Genomic DNA, 21,613 nt, shown 5'->3' with positions numbered 1-21,613 from the left:
CATTGCCGCTTGAAAATAACAAGGGAAGAATACCTTCGCAGATAATGATAAATGTTTCGTAGAACGAATTGCAACGCCGCAACAATAATCAACGCGGTAAAAATACAAAACTCAAGACATCCAATGAATATTTTACAGTCTTTTGCCGCTAGAGGGCAACGGAGATGGTTTTTCACATTGCGCGAGCCCAGCCAGCGGCGGTGATTTTTCTTGTACTGATTTCGTATCTTTGAAAGTCGACATTTACCCAAGAGAGTTTACGCTCTATTTTCTCGTTGAGATTATTTCATCTTTGAACGTCTCCGGGTACGGGATACCTATGCGCGTGAAGACGCGGAGGACCGACGGTCAACCTTACAGTACGCGCAGTATTTTACAAATGTAAGTACTAAACTATGAGACTCCGCTGCTTACAAATGGACATTTTGTTGTTCCTTGCGTTAAACTTATCTCCTACTTGTTGAGCATAACGGGCTAGCTCGCTAGCATCGCGACCGACGTCCACGCAACAAACATCAGTTTTATGTACGGCGGCGTGACACCAATTTCTTAAACGACCCAGCGTGTGTTGGACGTTAGACTAACTTGTTCATTTGACATTTTAAAGGTTGCGACGTGAATGTGAGCCGACTTTGCGCTCACATGTTAATCCTTGCTCTCATCAGTCCGCAGCCAACTTGATGACAGCACAGGATTTTGGAGCTATTGTTGTCTCTACCTGCTAAATAGTTTAGGAAGGAGTTCCGATTTAGAGTGGCGTTGTTTATTTTATGCAGTGGACTTTGAAAGTTACCTGAAAATAAAGCAAATTCCACGATTGCGTTTGGGCTAATGTACATTTTCTGTCTGTTAGTTCTACAGTGTAAATAGTCGGTGGGAAGTGTGGACGAAAAGAGCAAGGATGAAAATGCAAAAAACTGTTGTCTTGTTTGTGGGCAAGCAGGCATTTTAATAAATGATAAAAACGCATGCCAAACTAACAAACAACGGTAGTGATAGGAATGTGGCGACGGTCATGTTAGCGCCAAACAACATTGCGCAAACAGCGTGGCCTCTGGTATCTTGAATTTTCTCCGGTTATTAGAGACAATGGTTTTCCGGCTAGGCGTTTCGCAAGCTGAATTTTTCATAACGAGAGGCGGTACCACCGCCAAATCCCTGTACAACGTAGGTTTTGGGAAGTAGGGGATGAGTGACTGATTCCCTTGGGCGGTGTAGTCCGTAGCTATGGAAAACTCTCCACCGGAGGACTACAGGATCCAGTCGTTTGACCTGGAAACGCAAACGTTGCTCAAGACGGCCTTGAAAGGTGAGTCGAACGTCGGAACGATACCCAAAACGCGGCTGTGGCCTCCAAGCGGGTAATCCGTGTCTTCCAGATCCGGGCTCTGTCAATCTGGAGAAGGTGTCCAACATCATTGTGGATCAGTCGCTGAAGGACCAAGTGTTCAGCAAAGAGGCGGGACGCATCTGTTACACCATCGTGCAGGTGCTTCCGTCGCGTCCAAACGGATCCGGTGTATAGTCACGCAACCGCAGCGCGGAAGCGCTTTCTCTATCGCAAGTAAAGCAGCGAGGCTATTGTTCGCCGGCCGGCGGCCAAATGAAGCTTCGCGAAGCCATCGAGCTTCGCGGGCCGTTTGCGCGCGGCCGAGCCCGACACCCGGGGGTTAAAAGTGTTGTCTGAAGTGCCAGGCATATCTTAGGGCTCGCGGAGTTCCGATTTGCATCGTATAGTGCAAATCCCATGTGTGGTACAGGCGGAGGCCAAGCAGAACAACGGCAGCGTGTTCAGGAGAAACTTGCTCAACAGGCTCCAGCAGGAGTTCAAGGAACGCGAGGGGACCCGAACGCGCTCCCTCCAGGAGTGGGTCTGCTTCGTCACCTTTATCTGCAACATCTACGACTACCTCAAAGTGAGCGCAAACATCGACGCTTTGTTTTTTTTTGAAGTCATCTTTCCAGAAGCTCGCAGCTTCTCATCTGCCCAATGCTAAATTCAGGCCTTGTTTTGTTTTATTGGCGCGCTAGCTATGGTAGGATTGCCGTCAAAAAGACGTATGCTCCTTTCGCCATTCGTACGAGTATGACCCTGCGCGTGAATCTCTCCTCCGGATTGGCGGCTCTGATCTTTTGCATTTGCGGATCTGGATTTGCAAACGGAGTTGTCGTCGCATCGAGGCGAAGTCGAGTCCACCCGCGAGTCGTTCGCACGGCACGCGCCCGAGTCAGAATAAAATAGGCGCGTGCCGTGCCAACGACTCGCGGGTGGACTCGACTTCGCCTCGATAAAATGGCCGAATCGAACGGCAAACGGAAGCTTTGAATAGCTCGCCGGGCTTCAATCTTAAAGGGCCGGCGCGTAGGATTTGGAGCCTTTTTGACGCTTTTCTTTCAAACCATGGCGTCCGACTGAATTCTCCTCCTGGCGCTGCCGCTAAGGTGAACAACATGCCCATGGTGGCGCTGGTCCACCCCGTGTACGACTGCCTGACGAGGCTGGCGCAACCCGACGCTCTGATGAATGAAGAGGAGGTGAGCGAGACGGCACTTAGCCATTGTCAAACGGGCGTACGCGAAGGTATCGGCCAAGCTCGTTTGGAACCGAGCCAATTGAACGCTTCGTAATGTCGCGGCGGGAACAAGGCATCTTTCTTTTCAAATTCAGAGAAAACCAATTGGGGCGTGAAGCAAATCCACTCGTTTGCGCAGCGTTTATTTTGCTGAGCTTTTTGCTAACGTCGGAGGAGCCGTAAATCAAGCAATTGTAATTCATCATCCGTAGTTTCCGAAGAAAAACCTAGCCGCCCCCTTTAGCTGCCCCCCCGCGGCGCGTTTGATTGTGGCGCGAACCGCCGCGGCGCGTTTGATGGCGGCCTCCCCCCAGGTGGACTGCCTGGTGCTGCAGCTGCACCGCATCGGGGAGCAGCTGGAGAAGTCCAGCGGCCAGCGCATGGACCAGCTTTTCTACCTGCTGCGCGACGGCTTCCTGCTCCAGGAGGGCCTGAGCTCCATGGCCCGCCTGCTGCTGCTGGAGATCCTGGAATTCCGGGCGGGGGGCTGGCTGCTCAGCCCCACGGCGCACAGATACTACTACAGCGAGATTGCGGACTGAAGGGGGAGGGGGCGTATCCGCCGGCGACGGACGAGTCCTCGGACTTGGACCACACGGCTCCATTAGTTGTTCTTTTATTTATTTTAGTTGAGTGCGTTTTCTGAAAATATTTCCGCTATATTTTGGATTTTTTACGCGGGACGGACGGCGAGGGAAATCGAACTATCTGTCGGACTTTTGAGAAATATTTTATTAAGATTTGCAAGTTCTGCGAGCAAATTTTCTTTACCAGCAAATTGCGTGAAAGAGAGGTTTATTCAGGGAGTTTGTGAATATTTTCAACTTGTACTTCTTCCAATAAATCTTAGATTTTGAAAAAAAAAACAGTCCCCTTTGATTGGGATGCGACCCAACAAGTCAAAAACGGGGGATGTTTTTTCCTTTTTTTGCCCCAACCGGACCACTGAAAAAAGGAGGTCTACAGCATGCCACTGCGCTGCGCGTACGGGGGCGTAGCCCGAGGTTGAGAATTTCTTTCGAGTCCAGTCCCGCGCACCTTTACCACCAGCGGTAATGCGCGTACGCTCTGTTGGCTTCGGCCATCTTGTGCGTCTCAATTTTTTTCTTGAAGACGTTTCCTTCCTTGACGGAGGCCGCCATCAGCTCCTGCGAAAGTTTCTCGTACATGTGCGTGCGGCGGTGCTTGTTGTCGCGGCACTCGTTGATCATCCATTTCATGGCAAGGAAGCGTCGCCTGTTGTCCGTGAGCGGGACCGGCACCTGAGAGGCCAGGAGGACTTTTTCATTTATTTCAAGCCTTGATGTTGAGGTGATTATTGGAAGCATTAACGAAAAGGGATACGGCGGCAGCTCTGCTTACAAAATCAATTTGCGCCGGAAGTCGTTGCATACCGTCAATCTTTCAGAAGTAGAGCCACTTTTTACATGTAAATAGCCTAGTCCGTTCCAAAAGATGCTCAGAAACCCTTAAGTGAATACTACTAAATTATAAAAGTGGTTGGGAAAAAGCTTTGCTATTCTATTAGCGACTTACAATATAGTAAAATGCACGTGATGGAAACTGACCTGATAGAACTTTCCACCCTTCTGGATGCTGGCGAGACCAACAACAGGCTTACAGTTGTCTAAAGCTTGATGGAAGATGGCGTAAGGGTTGCACTCAATCTCCTCTCTCTTCCCCAATGGCGCTTTGTGGTACTTCTCCACCTGTTTCCTTTTAATATGCTCCAATGTCTGTTGGAACGAGAGGGCGCATTGTCAACTGACTCGACAAAGATAGCGCGGCTATTAAATTCTACGTAGCGATGCGCGCACATCGAATGGTGGGTCATACCTCCGTCATGATCTCCCTTGCCAAAACTTTGTTGCCGTGTTTCATCATCATGTTGATGAACTTACTGGGAAAGCAAAAGTTCCAAACGATCAGCAACTCCACACTGTGTGTTGTGAACAAGGGTGCGAGCTAAGCAAGTATAAAAATAAGGGAGGTCCGGAAAACCGGGTCACGACTGCACCTCCGTCGACTTTTACTCTTGAGCACGTCGAGCGGCACAACCCAAAATATCCACGCTTCTACGTACTAAGAACAGAGCGTAAGCGATTTTGCCAGGATGCGTGTGCATTACCTGATGGCAGGATCGTGGAAAACAGAGCTAGTGACGCCGTTTGTTGCCGCCTTGATGGGCCTGAGAGTCTTGAGCGCCCGTTCTTCCTTCTCCTCCTCGCCGAGTTCCGTTTCTGGCTTGTCGTACGCCTCCTTCCTCACCTCGGGCTCCAGGTAGTACGGATTGTATCTGCTCCATCGCGTCGCCAACACCCTGCAAAAGCAAAACAGTCATTCACGGTGACGCTCGGGATTTGCTTCGGCTGTGCGAGTAGTAATTGCACGTTCACAGCACCGGGTGATGCAGTGGCACTCTCATTGTCAAAGTCAACCTTGTGTCAACAGCATTTCTTTTCACTCCCACTCCTGTGTAAAAATGTGGCAGGAAAATTGTACATTTAATCCCGATCCCATTACATTGTATATGTAATTCTACGCGATATCTGACGCAGAATGATGAGGGAAACCTACAAATAACACCAAAGGACTGTTTTATAAAGCAAATGGTAGTTTCAAACAAAAACATAGCACGCATTAAGTCAATTGGCTTGTACTCGGGTCGCTAGATTCTCTCACGATGGAGCAACATTTCTCCGGAAATTAACACTTGTTTTTATTTTTAAGGATTGAAAGGGTAAACTCAAATTCAATCTAATCTTGTGTTGATTACTCTTGCGATTATCGTTTACAATGTGAAATTACCTGGGCGTCCAAGGTTTTAAAAATCCGGAGATGGAAGCTGCCATGTTGGAAATATCGAGCAGGACCCCGACACACAGTTAGTAGCCCGTGCAGATGCCTTATGAAAATAATACATTTGAAAATCAGTTTTTCAAAACATCGCCGTGAGTCAAAACAAAACGATTTCAAATTAATTTTCATTGTATTCTGTCTTCTTTTATTTACATTGTATGTAGAATGCCAGAATGTGCGACTCTCGTTCACACGCTCGTGATGTATCGCGATGTTTTGATTGCTATGGCGTATCAGGAAGGGGAGTCGCTTGAATCCTGGCTCAGTGAGTGATTATTATAATTTTATCAATTAAAAGACACCAGTAGCTATGCAAATTCAACCGCCAACGTTTCGAGACGGTCGATTATCACATACAGCAGTTGTCAGCATTGCTTTCTGGCACTTTGGACGCCGTTGCGGTCGTGTATGTGCGTGTGCATCATTTCAATCATCAGGGTGGAGACTAGAGGTGTATTTTCAATGTATTAAATCAGTTGACATGACACAAGATTTGCACTTTACGATCGGACTGATGATCAGTATGTACTGATGTGAACATGTACATGTGTGCACCAGACAAAGCCACTCATCCGACAAACAGACAAGAGGACTGGGAGTACATCATTGGCTTCTGTGACCAAGTCAACAAAGAACTGGAAGGGTTCGTTTTCCGTTTGCACCGCTTTTTGCTTTTTGCTAGAAATAAAATATCATTTGGACTTTGCTCTTGCAGCCCCCAAATTGCAATCCCACTCCTGGTCCACAAAATCCATTCGCCGCAAGAATGGGAAGCGCTTCAGGCACTCACAGTAAGAACAAAGAAAAGTTGAGTGCAAACAATTGCTTTGAATGCTTTGGTCGTGTGCGCAGGTGTTGGAAGCGTGCATGAAGAACTGCGGGAGGAGGTTTCATAACGAAGTTGGGAAGTACCGATTTTTAAACGAGCTGATAAAAGTTGTGTCTCCGAAGGTGAGCCGGTTTTCGTAGGTGTGGAACTCCTCCGGTCCCGGAGGGCCGCTATCCTGCATGTTTTCCAGTTTTCCCTCCCCGATGCATTCAAACGACGAACTTGTTGGTAAGCTCCGCAGAAGCTCGTGAATGCTTCGGATCAGGTGTGTTTGAGAGAGAAGGTTCCAAAACAGGCAGGGTAACGGCTCTCCAGGACTGGACTTTGATACCCGCGGCGTAAAAGATAAAGCGCTAAAGAGCGGCCGGCCGCGTTCTCCGTTTTGCCGATTGGCAGTACATGGGCGACAGCGCGCCCGAGAAGGTGAAGACGAAGATCGTGGAAATGCTGTACAGCTGGACGGTGGCCTTCTCCAACGAGAGCAAGATAAAGGAAGCCTACCAGACCCTGAGGAGACAAGGTGGGCTGGAGCCCACGCCGTTTGGATGGACCCTCTCGGCTCCGTCCGACACTCTTGCCACCCGACGCAGGGCTGGTGACGCGGGACCCGGAGTTGCCGCCGGACCGGACGTTGATTCCCTCTCCGCCCACGCGCCCCAAACACCCCGTGTTTGACAACGAGGATATGGGCAAGGTTAGGTTGCAAAATGCCTCTCAGTTGCCACCTTTTTTTTGTGGCATTGCAGGGGTGTCAAACAAAGGAGAAGCGGCTGTAGAAAAAAAATCATGCCAAATTTCTGCGATAGTATTTATGACACCGCTTTTTGAAATGTCGGTTCCAATTTTCCAAAAACCACATAAGTAGAAGCGCGACTTGCTTTTTGCGGCTCACGTGAAATGGTGCGGCGGCGGGCCGCATCTGGCCCCCGGTCCTTGAGTTTGATACCCGTGTTGACAGTTTGTAAAATAAACGGTAAGGCGTTTTCAGCATTTCATACGAAACATGTATTTTTGTTGTTTTAAGAGCGTTTTGTGTTTGTTGCATGCGTGTCCACAGCTCCTGGCTGAGCTTCTCCGCAGCAAAAATCCTGAAGACCTCCAGGAGGCCAACAGGTTAATCAAAAATATGGTGAAAGAGGTGAGCCACTTCTCAGTCAGGGCAAGTTGTGTTTCCAACCACTAAAAATCAATATTCAATACAATTATTTTGCTGGTGGGGATGTCCTGATCACGTGATTAAAATTGACCCCATCCTATCGTTCTCAGATGATTGCAATTGGAGAGATTTATTTATGGCAAAGATACCTGCTAATATTGTTCAAAAGAATGACTAACTTGGTCGCAATAAGGTGGGAAACACTTATGATTCTGCAGGGTTGTGAGTGCTTTCCCTTGCTTTCTTCCTTCCTTCCTCCCTCTCCTAATCCTTTCCTTCATCCCTCTCCTCCCTGCCTTCCTTTGCTTCCACCCTCGCTCGCTCCCCCTCCGCTTAGGACGAGGCGCGCGTCCAGAAGGCGTCAAAGCGCAACAACGCGCTGGAGGAGGTCAACATCAACGTCAAGCTCTTGTCCGAGATGCTCTCCCACTACGACAAAGACTCGTCGTCGGAAGCCGACAAGGAGATCATCAAGGTTGGTCCTCAAAAGAGGCGGCGCGGCGCGGCGCGGCGCGGCGCGGCGCGGCGCGGCTACGTGGAAGCGGCGCCCGGCCGACGTCTTGTCGGGGGCCTCAGGAACTGTACGAGCGCTGCGACAAGCTGAGGCGAGCCGCGTTCAAAATGGCCACCGAGGCCGAGGACGACGACGCGAGTTTAGGTGCGTGGAATCGTTTGCCCCGACGAATCGGTCGCGCGCGATCCATTCAATCGGATTTCATCCACTACGCTAACCGTCGCCGGCGGCAAATGGGTTAACGGGGTTCGGGCGGACGATGGTCCCCAGGTGACATCCTGCAGGCCAGCGACGACCTCTCCAGAGTCATCAACTCCTACAAGCAGATAGTGGAGGGCTTGCCCGTCGACGGAGACGGCCAGGAGCCTCGTGCGCACGCGCGCGGCGGTCAGATTCTTCTTGATAGTTTTAGGCAATATACACGCACGTCGAAAATGCGCAAAGGAGTGACAGAAAGCACGGTCCGGTGGCCGCCAGACTCGCCGGAGACCACGGACGCGCTCATCGACCTGGGCGACGCCGACCCGCCGAGCGCCCCCGCCCCGCTCCCCGCCCACCTGTCGGACATCCTGGGAGAGGCGTCCTTCCCCGCCCTGCCGCCGCCTCCCGAAGCGGCGGCTCGCGACGGGGCCCGGGGATCCCCCGCGCTCTCGCTGCTGGATCGCCAGCTGCTGTCGTTAGGTAGCGGACGCCTCCGCGCCGCTGGAAAAGCACCCGGGTGAAAACAAACGTTGTCCGGCCCCCAGGACTAAACGACCACCGCCCCGCGTCACCGAGCGACCGGTCCAGACCGAAGCTGACGGAAACGTCCGATCGGTGGACTTCTTTGCAGGTGGGCTATGCGAGCCAAAAATGTGAAAACCCTTTCTAGTGGCTATTGCCGTCGTGGAGGACGAATTACCAGAAGCCCCTTCATAAAGTACGCACCCTTAATTTTCCGCCGGAATTCGGCTATTTTCTTGGTTACGGGGATAGGCACCAACGGTTTGGCAAAACACAATGGATTTCATCTGGCTAAATCTTTTCTTGGATATGCTTGAAAGGCTGCAAGGGCTTTCCATTTGCTCAGGCGCCCGCATCCGGCACGGATTTGTTCGCAAGTGCGCTCGGCCCCCCCGTGGAAGCGGCCTCGACCTCGCTCCGGGACCTGCAAGACTTGGCTATGATGGGCTTCCCCGAACACAAGAGGTGCCAGGCAAAAGAACGTCAAAATTACTCATTTATTCCATTGCATTTAAGGAAGTAGTAATGTCAGCATTCTACTTTGGTTTGAGTAAAGTCATGTAACTTTGGATAGCCCTCAAGCATAGGCGTGGAACTCCAGTCCTGGAGGGTCGGTATCGTGCACGTTTTGGAAACACGCACCCCATTCAAATGATCGGGCCCGTTTTCAAGCCGGAAGAGAAAAATACCGGCTCTCCGGTACTGGAATTTGACACCTATGACCTTCAGCAAAAGTGTCAAAAACTCCAGCCGAGGGCCCGCATCCCGCACGTTTTCCCGATTTCTTCACACCTGATTTAAATCGTTAGCTCATCTGCAAGCGCCGCAGAAAAAGCTTCCTATCCATTTGAATCAGGTGCGTTTGAGCGAGAAGCATTAAAAACATGCGGCATACCGGCCTTCCAGGACCGGAGTTCTACGCCTACGTGTGAGTTTACTGTACTTTTTTTTTCTCAGTGGCAATTGGTAAATGACACGAAGTGCCACCTGCCTGATTTTGCAGTCCCATGACGACGGCGAGCGGTTTCGGGGCGGCCGCGTCAAGCTCGCCAAACCCGGCGTCCCTCCCGCCGTCGCGCTGCCTGTCCCCGGCCCCGGCCCCGGCCCCGGCCGGCCTCCAGGGAAGCCCCGCCCGGACGGCGCAAATCTCCCTGAGCAACGTCCACGTTCCCCTGGAGGCCATCAGACCCAGTGAGACGCAAAAAAGTTTCCGGGGGATGTTTTGATCGTTGTTGTGGCTGGCCTAAGGCGTCTTTCTTTCTGTAGGTAAAGTTCTGCCGGTCACCGCCTACGACAAAAACGGCGTTCGGGTTCTGCTCAACTTTGCTTCGGACTCTCCGCCCGGCAGACCCGACGTGTTGGTCATGGTGGTGTCCATGCTCAACACGGCGCCGCTCCCTGTTCACGGGGTGCAACTGCAGGCTGCCGTACCAAAGGTCACGCGCGCTCCTACGCTTGCGCTCGCCGTTTTAATTTTTTGGGCAAATCTCACGCGTAAATATGGGAAAGGCTCACAAAATGTTGATGATTCTGTTCCCCCCTCTCAAAAAAAAGTTCAATTTTTCCCCCCTCATTCCGTTCCAGGCAATGAAGGTGAAGCTGCAGCCTCCTTCGGGTACGGAATTGGCCGCTTTTAACCCCGTCCTGCCCCCGGCCTCCATCACGCAGATCATGCTGCTGGCCAATCCGACGCAGGCGAGGCGTCGCTGGCGCGCGCGCGCGCAAATTTACGTCCTACTAGGCAGCAGCTACATTCAGCAAAGTTAAACATTTGTCGTTTCAGGACAAGGTGCGCCTGCGCTACAAGCTGGCGTTCACGCTTGGGGACGCGCCGTGCAACGAGGTGGGCGAGGTGGACCAGTTTCCCCCGCCGGAGGCGTGGGGACGTCTATAAAGACACGCCCACACCATCCGACAGAACTCCGGCCTCCGCGAAGGACACCGAGCATCACCGCAATAACAACTTCATATTTTGGTTGCTTCACAGATTTCAGCTTTGATGTAGATAGAGCTTTGACTTTTTTTTTTTCCTTTTTTTTTCCGTTCGCTAAAAACAAAAGCACACTCATACTTAAAAGGGGAACACACGCAAAAGACGAACTTTTCAGGAATTAAACTCACCAATTAAAAAAACAAAAAAACTTAAGTGGTCACGAGCTTTGGGAAAATCCTGATATCATAATGGAAAAATCTACACAGTATTTCTCAGGAGTACAAGTAGAGTTTTGTCCTTATTTTATTAGGGGGGTCGACTTACCGAGTAAATCAAAACAGACCCCCCCCCACACACACACACGTTTGAATAACATTAATTCGAATGTGGAATTCGTAGTATGACATTTACGAGGCTTAAAACGATTATGTATAGCTGTAATTGAATATATTGACGTACAGGCAATTGAGAAATACGGTCCACGTACATTTGTCGGATTCTTCAAATGTCAGATTCTCAGTATTTTAGCGGTTCGTTTTATTTATTGTCTTGGCAACATATTTTTGCTTTGAATATCTTGATGGCGATATCCCTGTCAGGATCATCCTTTGTAAGGATCAAATAACTTTTAAGTGTAACACGGCTTTTATTTGTTTGCGAGATTATTCTTCAGGATCTACCGGTATGTTTCCTTATATTCTTCCTTATAAGTGTGGGAAAGTACAATGAAGTGCTGTGTTTTCACAGTTTGGCATTTTTCTGCTATCTGGGGGCAACATCGCGCCAAGGAACTACGTCGCTTCATTCAGATTCAAGTTTTGCTTCGACGCCACGTCTTGCGGTATCTAGAAGCGATTGGAAACTTTTAGCGGGCCGTCTGTCGACACTGAACCCGGACAATGTGAAATGACATTTCTGGACACGGGTGAAAATAAATATCCAGCAGTGAAATACGTCCCGGTGACTACGAGCGTAAGCCTCGTTCGCATATGAGCCGTACAGAAGAGAAGTGTGTGTTAAGTGTACATAAATCAAATCTCCCGTATTGTCGTCTGTGAGTAAGCGGAATGTTGACTTTTACGTTTGTACGTTGTCGCATGAAATAAATATTACTGTGCGAGCGGAAGCTGATGTGTGTCATTGAGGAACCGTCACCAGGGTGATTATCAAAAACGGGATTTTAGTTGCAAACGTACAGAAACAATAGAAAAGGTTTGGCACGCCGAGCGTTCACACTTCTACTGTGCCTTCTTTGACGATGGCCATTGCCAAGTTCCTGGCCAGGGCGAGTCTCAGGAGCTCCACTTTGGTCACCTCCAGCTCTTCCTCCTTAATACGCAAATGAAAAAGTACAATAAATACAAATATTATGATCCCCCCCCCCCCCCCCCCCCCCCTTATTTTATGCGCAAATCTGTACTACTGGTCCGTTTCCACCACTTTGGTCACCTGCAGCTCTTCCTCATTTGACCACGTGTCAAAAGACAAATCGGTACGGTGTTTCCGCACGCCGAGGAGACGCGTACCTGCATGGGGACGTCGCTCTCGGAAGCGGCGGGGTTGGTGTTGGACGCGGCGGCCGTGAATTCCTCCAGACACAAAATGAGCTCGTAAGTTTGTTCCGACGTGAAGATGATCTGAAACGCAGCAATACAAAAGGCGACGTTTCCTTTGCGCGCGATTTGGAAAGCCTGAGGAGTTGGAGCTACCCAGTTGCCACCGGACGCCGATAATATGCAGCGCGCCCAAACTTATTTGCCTTCCTGACCTCTTTTTGCTCCAGCAGCGGCAGGGCGTCAGTCAGCAGAGTCATCCAGAAGCTTCTGGGGGCGATTTTGGCAGTCATCAGAGAGAGGAGAAGCTCTGCCGCCTCCCTGAAGCGCTTCTCTCCATACAATTTGTGAAACTCGCGGTACTTTCCTAAAATAGGCGCAAGAAAAAAAAAAAAAAAGGATGAAAAAAAATTTCCTACGGCGGGAAGCGAGCCGATGCCAGATCTCGAGTCAGTTGATGGGGATCGTCACCCATCAGAAAGCCTGAAGCTCGGACCGACAGCGATGCTAATCCAAACTCGGCCGTATTTTACCGCGATAGCTTTTGAGAAAAGCGAAGGCTTTTAGTTGCGCCTTACAGCGCGGTAACTGTATTCTTGCCGCATACCGAGGAACGTGAGCCTGTCACTGAGCAGCATGGCCGGACCTAAATTGTCTATGAGGTCCAAATCGGACAGAGTCCCTCTGGCGCAGTAATCCTGTAAGAACCTGAACAGAAACAAATGTGTGCACAAGTTGACGGGATGGGTTGATTGCGAGGTAGCTAACACAACACGCGATCTGCATTTTTTCTCCTCCCTCGGGGCGCGAACAAACCTTTCGGAAATTAAAGTGGCGAAGGCCGCGTCTTTGGCTCTGATGCTCCAGGAGAGAGCCGAGCCCAATCTGTTGTTCCTCAGAGCACGCATGGCCATGATCTTACAAATACTGCGCACTGGGTAAGAACGGGTACAAAAAAAGAAAAACAAACCATAAAGAATGCAATGCACATTAGCAGTGCACTGAGAATCACTGCCTTTCAAAATACCAACGCCACCGCGTAAAAGGGAAAAAGATACCTTGCTCTGACATTTGCCTTTGCTCACAGATCCTGAGCACCTTGAGAGCTTTGCGCTCCGTGTCTAAAGGGATGCGCTCCATCTGCAGTTCCAAGTAGACGCGTCCAAACTCGGGGCAGTGGTCAAAGTAGTCCACGGCCAACTGCCACAGACTGAACACAACACGCATTCCGCTAGCACTCAAGACCTTCCTTGGCTTGCTCAATTTGACGTTTTGTCCCGGTAGCCTAAAGTTATGAGCGAGCTGAACCTCTGAAGGGAAATTTGGAATCGACTGGGGCGTTCTGATGTGTGATGACAAAGGAAAAGGCATGTAAAAAAAAAAAATAGGAGCCTAAAATATTGCAGAGTGACAAAACAACGTTCAATATGCCACGCTGCTTCAAAGCGCTTGCGCGTCAGGCTCCTTTACTGCCATTAATGATCAGAAATATTGTCAATTTTGGACATGATCGCGCATTTCCCCCAACTTTCGCATTAACCTTTTGAAAAGCAACTCTCTGACAGAATGCGATGGGGCGGCCACGCCATTATGTGGGAAACCGCTTGGAAAAGAGCCGAAAGTCAATGAGCCGAAATTGAAAAAGGGGCTACCTGTGGTGAGTGAAGAGGCCGGACGCGTACTCCAACAGCAAGAACTCTCTCAAGTTGGAGCCAAAGCTAAAAAGACAAAAAAGGGCCCGATGCACGGTGGCGTCAAACGTCAGCCCGCGCGACATGTCTGCTCACTGGCGTGGAGCTTACTGCAGATTGTGAGACTGGAGGAGCTGGCAGCGATCGAGCAGATCGGTCAGATGGGCCACGAACCACCAGTTGTTAAGAGCGATGCTGAGAGGACACACGAGGAAAGAATTTAGGTGCCGCTACGACTGGAGTCACGTAGAAAACGGCCGAGCGACTCGGCGGCGATGGCGCGCTACCTGCAGTCCTTGATGACCTGATGGATGTCGAACTCGAAAGCCGTCAGTAAGATGCTGTCCAGGGCTTCGGGCGCGCTCCGGGGGTCCAGAAACATGGTCATGCACGACTGCCAGGAGCGCGCAAAGGCGGCGGTCAGCGCACGTTAAGACGCGGCACGGACGGCAAAGCGCACCTGAGCGTAGAAATGCAGCTCGGTGGATTTGACCGTGGGGTGGGAATACAGCAGTCTCGTGACCAGGAAGTTGTACCAGGTGCCCACCAGTTCTTTATGTTCTAGCAGAGTATCTTCATCTCCCGCTAAGATCTAAAATGACAAGGAAGGCCAACGCATTCCGGGGAATCCAACTTGGAATGTCAAACGCCACTTTGCGAAAGGCGCGCTGCCGAGGAGCGTCGGACCTTGCATATGAGCTCCAGGTGCGGGTTGCTGGCGAAAGAGTTGTCCTGGAGGCAGCGCTCCACTTCCTCGTGCCAGTTTCTCCACTTGACTTCAAAGTCCGTCGGCGTCTGGGCGCCGCCCGGCTGACGGAGACGGAAACAATGCCGGGGTTCACTTCGGGGCGCTTACGCTCAAATTTCAGTCTGCTCGCTTCTTTTATCGAAAACAACGCACAAACACCTTCAGCTAACGCGAGCTACCGTTAGTTGCAACGGGCATGCGTTGCCCCGTACTCAGGAGACAACTGTAAACAAGAATCAAATGAAGGTCTTACATTATAGAAGGGCATCTTGCTAAGCAGGTTGTCCATCAGCTTGAACGTGGTCCTGGCAGCGGGCCGGAGGTTGGCTTGCTTCACCAGCAACTGTCGGACTTCTTCCAAACGGCCCTGCAGCGCGTAGCTCACCACCTGGGCAACAAAACGCATCCGTCAATGGACGTGACTTCTCCGAGGGGCACGGGCACGTGACCTACCACGTCCCAGTACTCGCTGTGTTCGGCGGGACTCTCGCTTTCAAGCACGTGCGCCGCCTTCTCGTCCACGTCGCCCCTGTGTAACCTCACCCAGTCAAGCAGGTGGAGCAACAGGGGGCCGGCTGAGGACACATGCGGGAACCAAACAAAGGTTGGCTGTCACTTAGAAAAGGGGGTGGGGTGGGGGGGTGGCTTACTGACCAGCGTCAATGAAGAGCACTTCGCAAAGATTCCAAATCAGTTCAATGGCCAACAAGATTGACACCTGATTAAACAGAAACACAAGGACATGATAACGCAGAACAAATAGTAATCACACTTTTTGAAAACTCATTTGTTCTGAATGATGCTGAATTAAAAAAAAAAAAAGTTCACACCTGATTTCCATACTGTGTACACACCGCTGAGTCTTTGGTATTAACTTTAAAAAAAAGAAAAGCAGAATAAACCATAGCTTATCACTGAGAGCAGGCGGTAACAATCCTGAACTATAATATGAAAATTCAAACCTGCGACTTGTTGAAGCTCTTCTATACAGGCCCGTATTACAGATCTATAATTTTTACTGACGCCGACAAATCTAAAAAGGAATTTTGTTTAGAGATCTCTTTGTGTTTAGAGAGGATGATTAACCGTTAACTTGGTAGGCCTTACTGGGACTTCTTGTTCTTGCCGGGGATTTCCTCTCGCATGCCCTGCAGACCTACAAAGATGTGGTGTGACTCGTTGAAGAGTTTGCGTAAAATGGGGGAGTAAATGTCCTCGTCTTTCCTGACCTCGTGGATGAAGGAGTTGCATGACCTTGAAACTCCTGAAAAGCGAGTAGGTATATGTCGTAAGTGTCAAACTCCGGTCCCGGATGCACGTTTTCCAGTTTTCTCCCCCCAACGCACCTGACTCGTATCATTAGCTTCTTAGCAAGGTTTACAGAGGCTTGAAAATTGTCCTAATCGTTTGAGTCAGGTGTGTCTGAGATAGACAATTTGACAACATGCGGGACACCGGCCCTCGAGGACACGCCGAGCATGAATCTTTTCAAGAATCACGGAGAATCTGTTGACTTGATTTTTCTGTTTTGATCCAACCTGCATTCAACGTGGATTTACATGTGATTGGGGTGTGTATACTTTTCATATCCACGAAGTACGCACCTGTTGGTTTGTAAAGGGTCTCGTAGACAAGGATATCTCCTGGACCCCAAGCAAAACCCAGATGCTTCCCATGACTGGATGTGGGAATACTCTGCGAGAAGAAAAAACATCACGCGTTATGAATAAAACGGCAACAGGCACTCGTCATTTCTTCAAATGAAACTGTAGGCAGAGGAAACGACTTTTTTCTTTTGTGTACAGTTTGAAAGACTTGACGGGAGGTTTACGTCTAAATTCGAGGGAAAAAAACTAAGCGACTGAAGGTCTCTTACTGTAATTGTCGGGTCAACGTCGACCTCCTCCATCAGGGAACAATATCAACAATACGACAATCTGTAAAATAGCAAATATATAGCGTCGAATACATGAGCATGAACTACAAACGTGTTTTTAGTCCGCGCCAGCTATACGCCGACAGGCCCCCGTGGTGCCGCCGGATGACGTCACACCAGGCTGCCCGTTCTCATGCCTGATTTTCCATCTGCTCTTGCTTCCTTGGTAATCGACGCCGTTGTATCGATAAAGGACCGTACGAAATAATATTTTGAACACATCGACAATTGCGTGCCATTTCGTTTTGAGCTAAAGTAAAGGATTTCAGAACACAAAAATGACGAACATACGATGGCCGTTTTTACATTGTCGGTTCATAAAGACACCATTGGATGTGACACTCGTTAGGAGATAGCCGCTTTTGTGTTGATGCGCGCTTTGATTCGGTGCATTGGCCGTTATAAAAGCCAACAAAGGGAAAACAACGACATGCGCGTTCACGCTGAGCCGACAGTCTCTGTGACGCGCATCTTGCCTCTCCCGCCCGCGCCCGGGCTGGCGTCCGCCCTCGTGACTGCCTGCGGCCAATCGGAGCTGAGTGTGTGTCGCGCGCACCGGCTCGGGGCCGCGCACGCAGGGTTTGGAAACTTTTAGCGGGAACGAGCACGTGCGCGCTCCCGTGTTCTTTGTGTGGCAGCAGAGAGAAAGCGCCAAAAGAGTGACCATGGCTGATGAGAAGCCTAAGGTGAGTGCCGCAACACCTCGCCGCCTTCAAATCCGATTCGGATCCGTAAGGTGGGAGGCGCAGGGGCTCGCAGGATAGGCGAATTTCCACGTGCTCGCGCTAATCTGGTCTAAGTTTGCAAGCCACAACTGAAGTCGTTGAACCGACTTGGGTAGACCGGAAGGCTTGTGCACGCGCATTTAGCGGCGCGCGGCCGGCATTTTGTGCATGAGCTCACAGTGCATCCGACCAGCTGGTGTCACCCACACTTCGTGTCTGCCTTCAATAGACATGTCGATACAATCTTAACTTTGTTTTTTGTAAGAGCACTACATTACTGTAATTGAGTATTTTTCATCTTATCTGCTTGTAATGCCGGACTGACTGCTTTGTTTCGTAAGTATACTGTACTCGACAGATGGATTAGACTTCGATTTTTAGCTCTACGATTCGATTCGGAATCGATTTTCGATTCAAATATTTTTCATTTCAAAATGTTTCTGTTTGATTCAATTGTCATTGCTTTAGTCTATAGTTATGAAATGAATCATTCAGCTTCCGTCTGCTTTGTTAGAATAAAAGAATAATATAGAATAACAAAAGGAGGGTGTTTTTTTCAAAACATTAAGTTTTGAATGATAATATTTGATTTGATTAAAAATCCCCATTAGCTAGGACCAAAGCATCTAGCTGGGACCAAAGCATCTTCCTGAGGTCCAACAACAGATATACAGTACATACAAAGAACAAACACAATGCTAAAAGTTTTATTCGATCTTGGTACTAAAAAAAAAAAAAAGAAATGTGCATCGCCTCACAAACTAACAGATTGGAAACAGTTACGAAAAAACAACAAAAGCAGCACCAATATAAAAATGATTGCACAGTGACAAAGCTCTGTAAAGAAAAGACCTTTTAGTGCATTTGTCTTGGGACGAGTGATAACCAGTTGACCATAGGTGGCATTTCTTGTGTAATGACATAAGCTTTGAATGATAAGGAAGATGCCTTTTTCCACAAAAACACCAGGTGGAAAGAAAATAACCGCTACTCTTTGATGCTATCTATAAATTTATAGCCCTCATAGGTAAAAATAAGATGATTCTTTCAATATGTGTATGATATTGATTTTAGAGCATTTTAAATCGATTCTGAAACGTGATCAATGAGATTCCCGATTCTGCAAAATTCTTTTTTTACTTTTCAGGCATTTGTACTCTTGAGTAGTGATGTACAAACGCTTTAATACTGCACTTGAGTATGTTTTGAACCCATCTGCTGTGGAAATGAGGTACTTTACTTGGTTATTTTTTCAGGCAGCAGTACTTGAATAACAAATTCCAAACGCATTGTTTTTCTACTTTGTTCATTTTTGCCCTCATCAGCACTTTCCATCTTCATTATTCACTTGGGTATTTTTACTTTCTCCATTTTTTCAATTCCGACATCTTGTTTGCTATTACCGTGTAGCTGCCGCTCCTCCTTGACGCTCGGTCCCGGCGGGCCGCGCAACACGCATCGTCTTGAACGCCCGTCCTCACGAGGCTCGTGGCCGATTAAGACTACTCCCAAGAGCGTGAATAACTGGGCCAAAAACAGACCTTTCACTGTCATTCAAATGCAAAGCGGAGCCAATACACCGTTATCACTAACGCGCGTGGGTTAGTTGATTTGTTCGTTGGACAGTTCGTGTTAATTCCCCTCCCCTGCTCGTGTTCCGTAGGAAGGCGTGAAGACTGAAGGCAGCGAACACATCAACCTGAAGGTGGCAGGCCAAGATGGATCCGTGGTGCAGTTCAAGATCAAAAGGCACACGGCGCTCAGCAAACTGATGAAGGCCTACTGCGATCGACAGGTGAGCGCTCCGCGCCAGACACTCGCAAATATCTTTTTTTATGGTATTATTTGTTTCATTGCTGTCTTTTGCAACATTTGTTTTGATAAACACGGCATTTGAAGTAAGAATTATTCATGGGCGTGTATCCCACAACAAGCATGCAATCCTGTTACCATAACCTTTTTGGCACGCTAGAAGAGGAAGAAAACAGTGAATCGCATGATACCTGTCTTCTATCTGTTGTATTTTAATGAAATAGTTGCCCTTACTTGAATGTCTCAGTCCACGTCACGCAACCCCGTTATGCATACACTCAGAATAAGACAATGATTTGTACTTTTTTTTTTTTTACTTTTTTACATAAGAAAGTTCCTCTTAGTCAGCAGTAATATCTAGCTAAACAGACAGTTTCTGCTCCTGAGAAAAAGCCGTTTCAAATTCTGCCCAAATTGGGCAATAATCAGGCCAGGTTAGTGAAAAATCCCAGGACACCCAGGGCTTAAGCCAGGTGAACAATTCTGGACACTGTTGAATCACATTACGTATGATTGCAACCGCGTTCCAAATAATTGCTCTTTTGCTACTCCGCAACCGTCATGTCGGGATTTTGATTGGATCTTTTAGTGAGCTTGCATCTATCTGAAGCGAAGCTGCATGCTGACGCTGTGTGTATGTGTGTCCCCCACCCAGGGACTGTCCATGAGGCAGATCCGATTCAGATTTGATGGACAGCCAATAAACGAAACGGACACACCATCACAAGTAAGTGTAAGATGTTTTCAGAAACAACGAGAGAATCTGTTCAAGTTCAGGGCGTGCGCTTACGCAATGGCATCCACATGATTTGCCGTCCACGCGTCGGCGGCTTTCGTGTCAAGTCTCGGTCAAGTCCTGTCCAGATTTTCGTGCCGTCTTTGCCGCGGCTCCTCGCGGGGACTCTTCGCTTCAGGAATTCATGACGCGATGTTCACTTTATCTCCTCGGACAAAACATATTCGGCGTCTCTTCCGAGACCCGCGATGCGTAAACATGCCCTGTCTCCAATATTCTTAAACGGACAAAAGCCGTTCTGTTGACAAGTAGGCCATGGGACCAGAAGGCGGCGCGTAATCACAGCGCTTTAGTTTAGCGTTTTTCCCTCCCCGATGTCATGTTCGCATAACTTTGTGAATGATGGTGTCACTGTTCATGGACACTGGTGGAGGCCCTTGCGTTTATCAACTGGAAACCAAACCTCTACTTGCTACCGATGAATACATTGATGGAGAATATTTTCCGACGGGCGAGCGTCGAAGATAATTGTTCAGCTCGCGTATAAGATTGAGCTGAATGCGATGTTTGTCCACCAACTGGAAGTAACAAACAGCTTGAAGCCTCATATTTGGAGAACTGCGCCATGGAGAGGGTCTTTTCATTTGCTCGGTGATGTTGTATGCCAGTCCCCCATTACCTGAAGCGCTGAGAAGTATTTTAGAAAGTTTTTTTGTTCAACGTGAAAAAATGTTGAACAGTTTTTACCAGCTTCTGATTTCAAAACTGGAAGCGTGACTCAAGAACCTCAAATTGAAGGGATTTCGGTCATATCGGCCCTCTGACAGAAACTATCATTGCAACGCGGCCCGTGATAAAAGTGAGTTTGACACCTCCTATATTAAATGAAGAAAGAAAAAAGGTGACTATCCTCAAAAAGCAGACAGGGAAAACGGCGATTAAAAAAAAAAGTGCAATGTTTTTGTAAGTTTGCGACAGAGGAAATGAGTTTTCTAAATGTTTCTTTTCTGTCGACAGTTGGAAATGGAAGATGAAGACACGATTGACGTGTTCCAACAGCAGACAGGAGGAGTGATTTAATCAAGCGTCCCCACGTGTCATCCATCGTCCCTCGTTTAACTGAATCGCAGCCCGGTTTATACATCTTTCGCATCTTGTCCTTTTGAGGTTTAGATGACTCTGCTGTACAGTATTTTCAACCTCGGCCCTGTTACTCCTGTAACTTTTTGTACAAAAACCAATCCGGATCGCCGTTGACCATTTAGCTTGTCAAATTGGACTCGTTCTCAAACGAGAATCCTTTTCGATGGCCAGGCTAGGACAAGACTTCCGATCGTAAATGGGTTTGAAAGGTGAGCTCTTTTAAAACTGTCTGTGATGTTCACATCACTTTAAGAATGTGGTCACAAGGGGCCAAATCATCCGCGAAATTGACGAGTGCGATTAAGTCACTGTGCGCGTAGTCCACTTGAGCGGCGGCCGCTCCAACCATGTCGATGAACGCCGGGGCTTTTGCAAAACTGCTCAAATAAGAAAATTGACTTTTACATTTGTATGGTGGTGAGTGTGTGGACAATTGTTTTGATTAATCTGATAACCAGACCAAACGCCTTTCTTTTTTTTTTTTCCGGGAAGTGGGAGGAGGATATTTTGCCGTCATGCAAGCAGTCTGTACTGTCTGTTGAGATACCTGTTGAAATAAAGCTATTGTTTGTTTTGTTTTTTTTCCAGTATACTTCTTTTTTGTGTGTGGTGCTCTCCAATTTTTTTTTCAAATCACTGTCAGCTGTCCAGCTTGTTGAATAAAGCCCCTATAACAGGGGTC

General features: G+C 48.7%; 5 protein-coding genes across 13 annotated transcripts; 3 read left to right on the top strand and 2 right to left on the bottom strand.

The window, feature by feature from the left end:
- Positions 1-18: 18 nt before the first annotated feature.
- On the top strand, positions 19-3,439 carry mif4gdb (MIF4G domain containing b). 2 transcript variants are annotated; one of them, XM_088437732.1, is made up of 6 exons: positions 19-381; positions 1,172-1,309; positions 1,380-1,489; positions 1,761-1,916; positions 2,443-2,535; positions 2,888-3,439. In XM_088437732.1, the coding sequence occupies exons 2-6, from the start codon at positions 1,228-1,230 to the stop codon at positions 3,113-3,115; spliced, it is 669 nt and encodes a 222-aa protein (XP_088293858.1). In that variant the 5' UTR covers positions 19-381; positions 1,172-1,227; the 3' UTR covers positions 3,116-3,439. The 2 variants fall into 2 exon arrangements, with proteins under 2 accessions (XP_088293858.1, XP_088293857.1); XM_088437731.1 differs by having other exon boundaries at positions 25-381; positions 1,219-1,309.
- mrps7 (mitochondrial ribosomal protein S7) lies at positions 3,174-5,547 on the bottom strand. The gene is made up of 5 exons (XM_088437730.1): positions 5,382-5,547; positions 4,702-4,893; positions 4,410-4,473; positions 4,142-4,309; positions 3,174-3,835 (listed from the first exon to the last, which is right to left on the bottom strand). Exons 1-5 carry the CDS (start codon positions 5,423-5,425, stop codon positions 3,614-3,616), a joined length of 690 nt encoding a protein of 229 aa, XP_088293856.1. The 5' UTR covers positions 5,426-5,547; the 3' UTR covers positions 3,174-3,613.
- On the top strand, positions 5,210-11,713 carry gga3b (golgi associated, gamma adaptin ear containing, ARF binding protein 3b). Of its 6 annotated transcripts, none has more exons than XM_088437710.1 (17): positions 5,624-5,697; positions 5,991-6,075; positions 6,148-6,223; positions 6,285-6,383; positions 6,658-6,781; positions 6,852-6,955; positions 7,319-7,399; positions 7,755-7,892; positions 7,994-8,075; positions 8,202-8,318; positions 8,409-8,612; positions 8,678-8,763; positions 9,001-9,119; positions 9,658-9,845; positions 9,921-10,090; positions 10,239-10,269; positions 10,438-11,713. In XM_088437710.1, the coding sequence occupies exons 1-17, from the start codon at positions 5,634-5,636 to the stop codon at positions 10,767-10,769; spliced, it is 2,100 nt and encodes a 699-aa protein (XP_088293836.1). In that variant the 5' UTR covers positions 5,624-5,633; the 3' UTR covers positions 10,770-11,713. The 6 variants fall into 6 exon arrangements, with proteins under 6 accessions (XP_088293834.1, XP_088293836.1, XP_088293838.1 ...); XM_088437712.1 differs by having other exon boundaries at positions 10,239-10,349; positions 10,438-10,699; XM_088437708.1 differs by lacking the exon at positions 5,624-5,697 and adding an exon at positions 5,210-5,457 and having other exon boundaries at positions 8,202-8,612.
- A 34-nt stretch (positions 11,714-11,747) lies between these two features.
- On the bottom strand, positions 11,748-16,973 carry nup85 (nucleoporin 85). Of its 3 annotated transcripts, none has more exons than XM_088437720.1 (20): positions 16,456-16,973; positions 16,184-16,274; positions 15,809-15,843; positions 15,687-15,735; positions 15,542-15,612; positions 15,410-15,453; positions 15,234-15,297; positions 15,033-15,154; positions 14,833-14,967; positions 14,519-14,641; positions 14,292-14,423; positions 14,119-14,225; positions 13,943-14,026; positions 13,793-13,858; positions 13,199-13,350; positions 12,957-13,074; positions 12,748-12,848; positions 12,356-12,507; positions 12,114-12,224; positions 11,748-11,916 (listed from the first exon to the last, which is right to left on the bottom strand). In XM_088437720.1, the coding sequence occupies exons 3-20, from the start codon at positions 15,828-15,830 to the stop codon at positions 11,818-11,820; spliced, it is 1,752 nt and encodes a 583-aa protein (XP_088293846.1). In that variant the 5' UTR covers positions 15,831-15,843; positions 16,184-16,274; positions 16,456-16,973; the 3' UTR covers positions 11,748-11,817. The 3 variants fall into 3 exon arrangements, with proteins under 3 accessions (XP_088293846.1, XP_088293842.1, XP_088293845.1); XM_088437716.1 differs by having other exon boundaries at positions 15,687-15,843; positions 16,456-16,516; positions 16,807-16,972; XM_088437719.1 differs by having other exon boundaries at positions 15,687-15,843; positions 16,456-16,516; positions 16,822-16,970.
- A 56-nt stretch (positions 16,974-17,029) lies between these two features.
- On the top strand, positions 17,030-21,521 carry LOC148411204 (small ubiquitin-related modifier 2). Its single transcript, XM_088437737.1, has 4 exons — positions 17,030-17,201; positions 18,904-19,035; positions 19,708-19,779; positions 20,806-21,521. The coding sequence occupies exons 1-4, from the start codon at positions 17,181-17,183 to the stop codon at positions 20,866-20,868; spliced, it is 288 nt and encodes a 95-aa protein (XP_088293863.1). The 5' UTR covers positions 17,030-17,180; the 3' UTR covers positions 20,869-21,521.
- The last annotated feature ends 92 nt before the right edge of the window (positions 21,522-21,613 follow it).

Source organism: Hippichthys cyanospilos, chromosome 16 (assembly GCF_059441005.1).
Source record: "Hippichthys cyanospilos isolate Australia breed blue-spotted pipefish chromosome 16, RoL_Hcya_1.0, whole genome shotgun sequence".
Classification (NCBI taxonomy): domain Eukaryota; kingdom Metazoa; phylum Chordata; class Actinopteri; order Syngnathiformes; family Syngnathidae; genus Hippichthys; species Hippichthys cyanospilos.
This window is presented reverse-complemented; position numbering and strand designations above follow the sequence as displayed.

What these genes read in the sequence shown, in the direction of transcription:
- LOC148411204 (XM_088437737.1), top strand. Translation starts at nt 17,181, where the DNA reads ATGGCTGATGAGAAGCCTAAG. An exon ending in TGGCTGATGAGAAGCCTAAG is followed by an intron (nt 17,202 to 18,903) that starts GTGAGTGCCGCA and finishes CGTGTTCCGTAG; the next exon opens with GAAGGCGTGAAGACTGAAGG. An exon ending in AAACGGACACACCATCACAA is followed by an intron (nt 19,780 to 20,805) that starts GTAAGTGTAAGA and finishes TTCTGTCGACAG; the next exon opens with TTGGAAATGGAAGATGAAGA.
- mif4gdb (XM_088437732.1), top strand. Translation starts at nt 1,228, where the DNA reads ATGGAAAACTCTCCACCGGAGGACTACAGGATCCAGTCGTTTGACCTG. An exon ending in GCTCAAGACGGCCTTGAAAG is followed by an intron (nt 1,310 to 1,379) that starts GTGAGTCGAACG and finishes CGTGTCTTCCAG; the next exon opens with ATCCGGGCTCTGTCAATCTG. An exon ending in CTCTGATGAATGAAGAGGAG is followed by an intron (nt 2,536 to 2,887) that starts GTGAGCGAGACG and finishes GCCTCCCCCCAG; the next exon opens with GTGGACTGCCTGGTGCTGCA.
- mrps7 (XM_088437730.1), bottom strand. Translation starts at nt 5,425, where the DNA reads ATGGCAGCTTCCATCTCCGGATTTTTAAAACCTTGGACGCCCAG. An exon ending in TTCCACGATCCTGCCATCAG is followed by an intron (nt 4,474 to 4,701) that starts GTAATGCACACG and finishes TTGCTTTCCCAG; the next exon opens with TAAGTTCATCAACATGATGA. An exon ending in AGGGTGGAAAGTTCTATCAG is followed by an intron (nt 3,836 to 4,141) that starts GTCAGTTTCCAT and finishes CTGGCCTCTCAG; the next exon opens with GTGCCGGTCCCGCTCACGGA.
- gga3b (XM_088437706.1), top strand. Translation starts at nt 5,634, where the DNA reads ATGTATCGCGATGTTTTGATTGCTATGGCGTATCAGGAAGGGGAGTCG. An exon ending in CCTGGAGGCCATCAGACCCA is followed by an intron (nt 9,846 to 9,920) that starts GTGAGACGCAAA and finishes TTCTTTCTGTAG; the next exon opens with GTAAAGTTCTGCCGGTCACC. An exon ending in GAAGCTGCAGCCTCCTTCGG is followed by an intron (nt 10,270 to 10,437) that starts GTACGGAATTGG and finishes TTGTCGTTTCAG; the next exon opens with GACAAGGTGCGCCTGCGCTA.
- nup85 (XM_088437716.1), bottom strand. Translation starts at nt 16,488, where the DNA reads ATGGAGGAGGTCGACGTTGACCCGACAATTACA. An exon ending in AGAGCTTCAACAAGTCGCAG is followed by an intron (nt 15,454 to 15,541) that starts GTTTGAATTTTC and finishes TTTTTTTTAAAG; the next exon opens with TTAATACCAAAGACTCAGCG. An exon ending in GCCACTTTAATTTCCGAAAG is followed by an intron (nt 12,849 to 12,956) that starts GTTTGTTCGCGC and finishes GTTTCTGTTCAG; the next exon opens with GTTCTTACAGGATTACTGCG.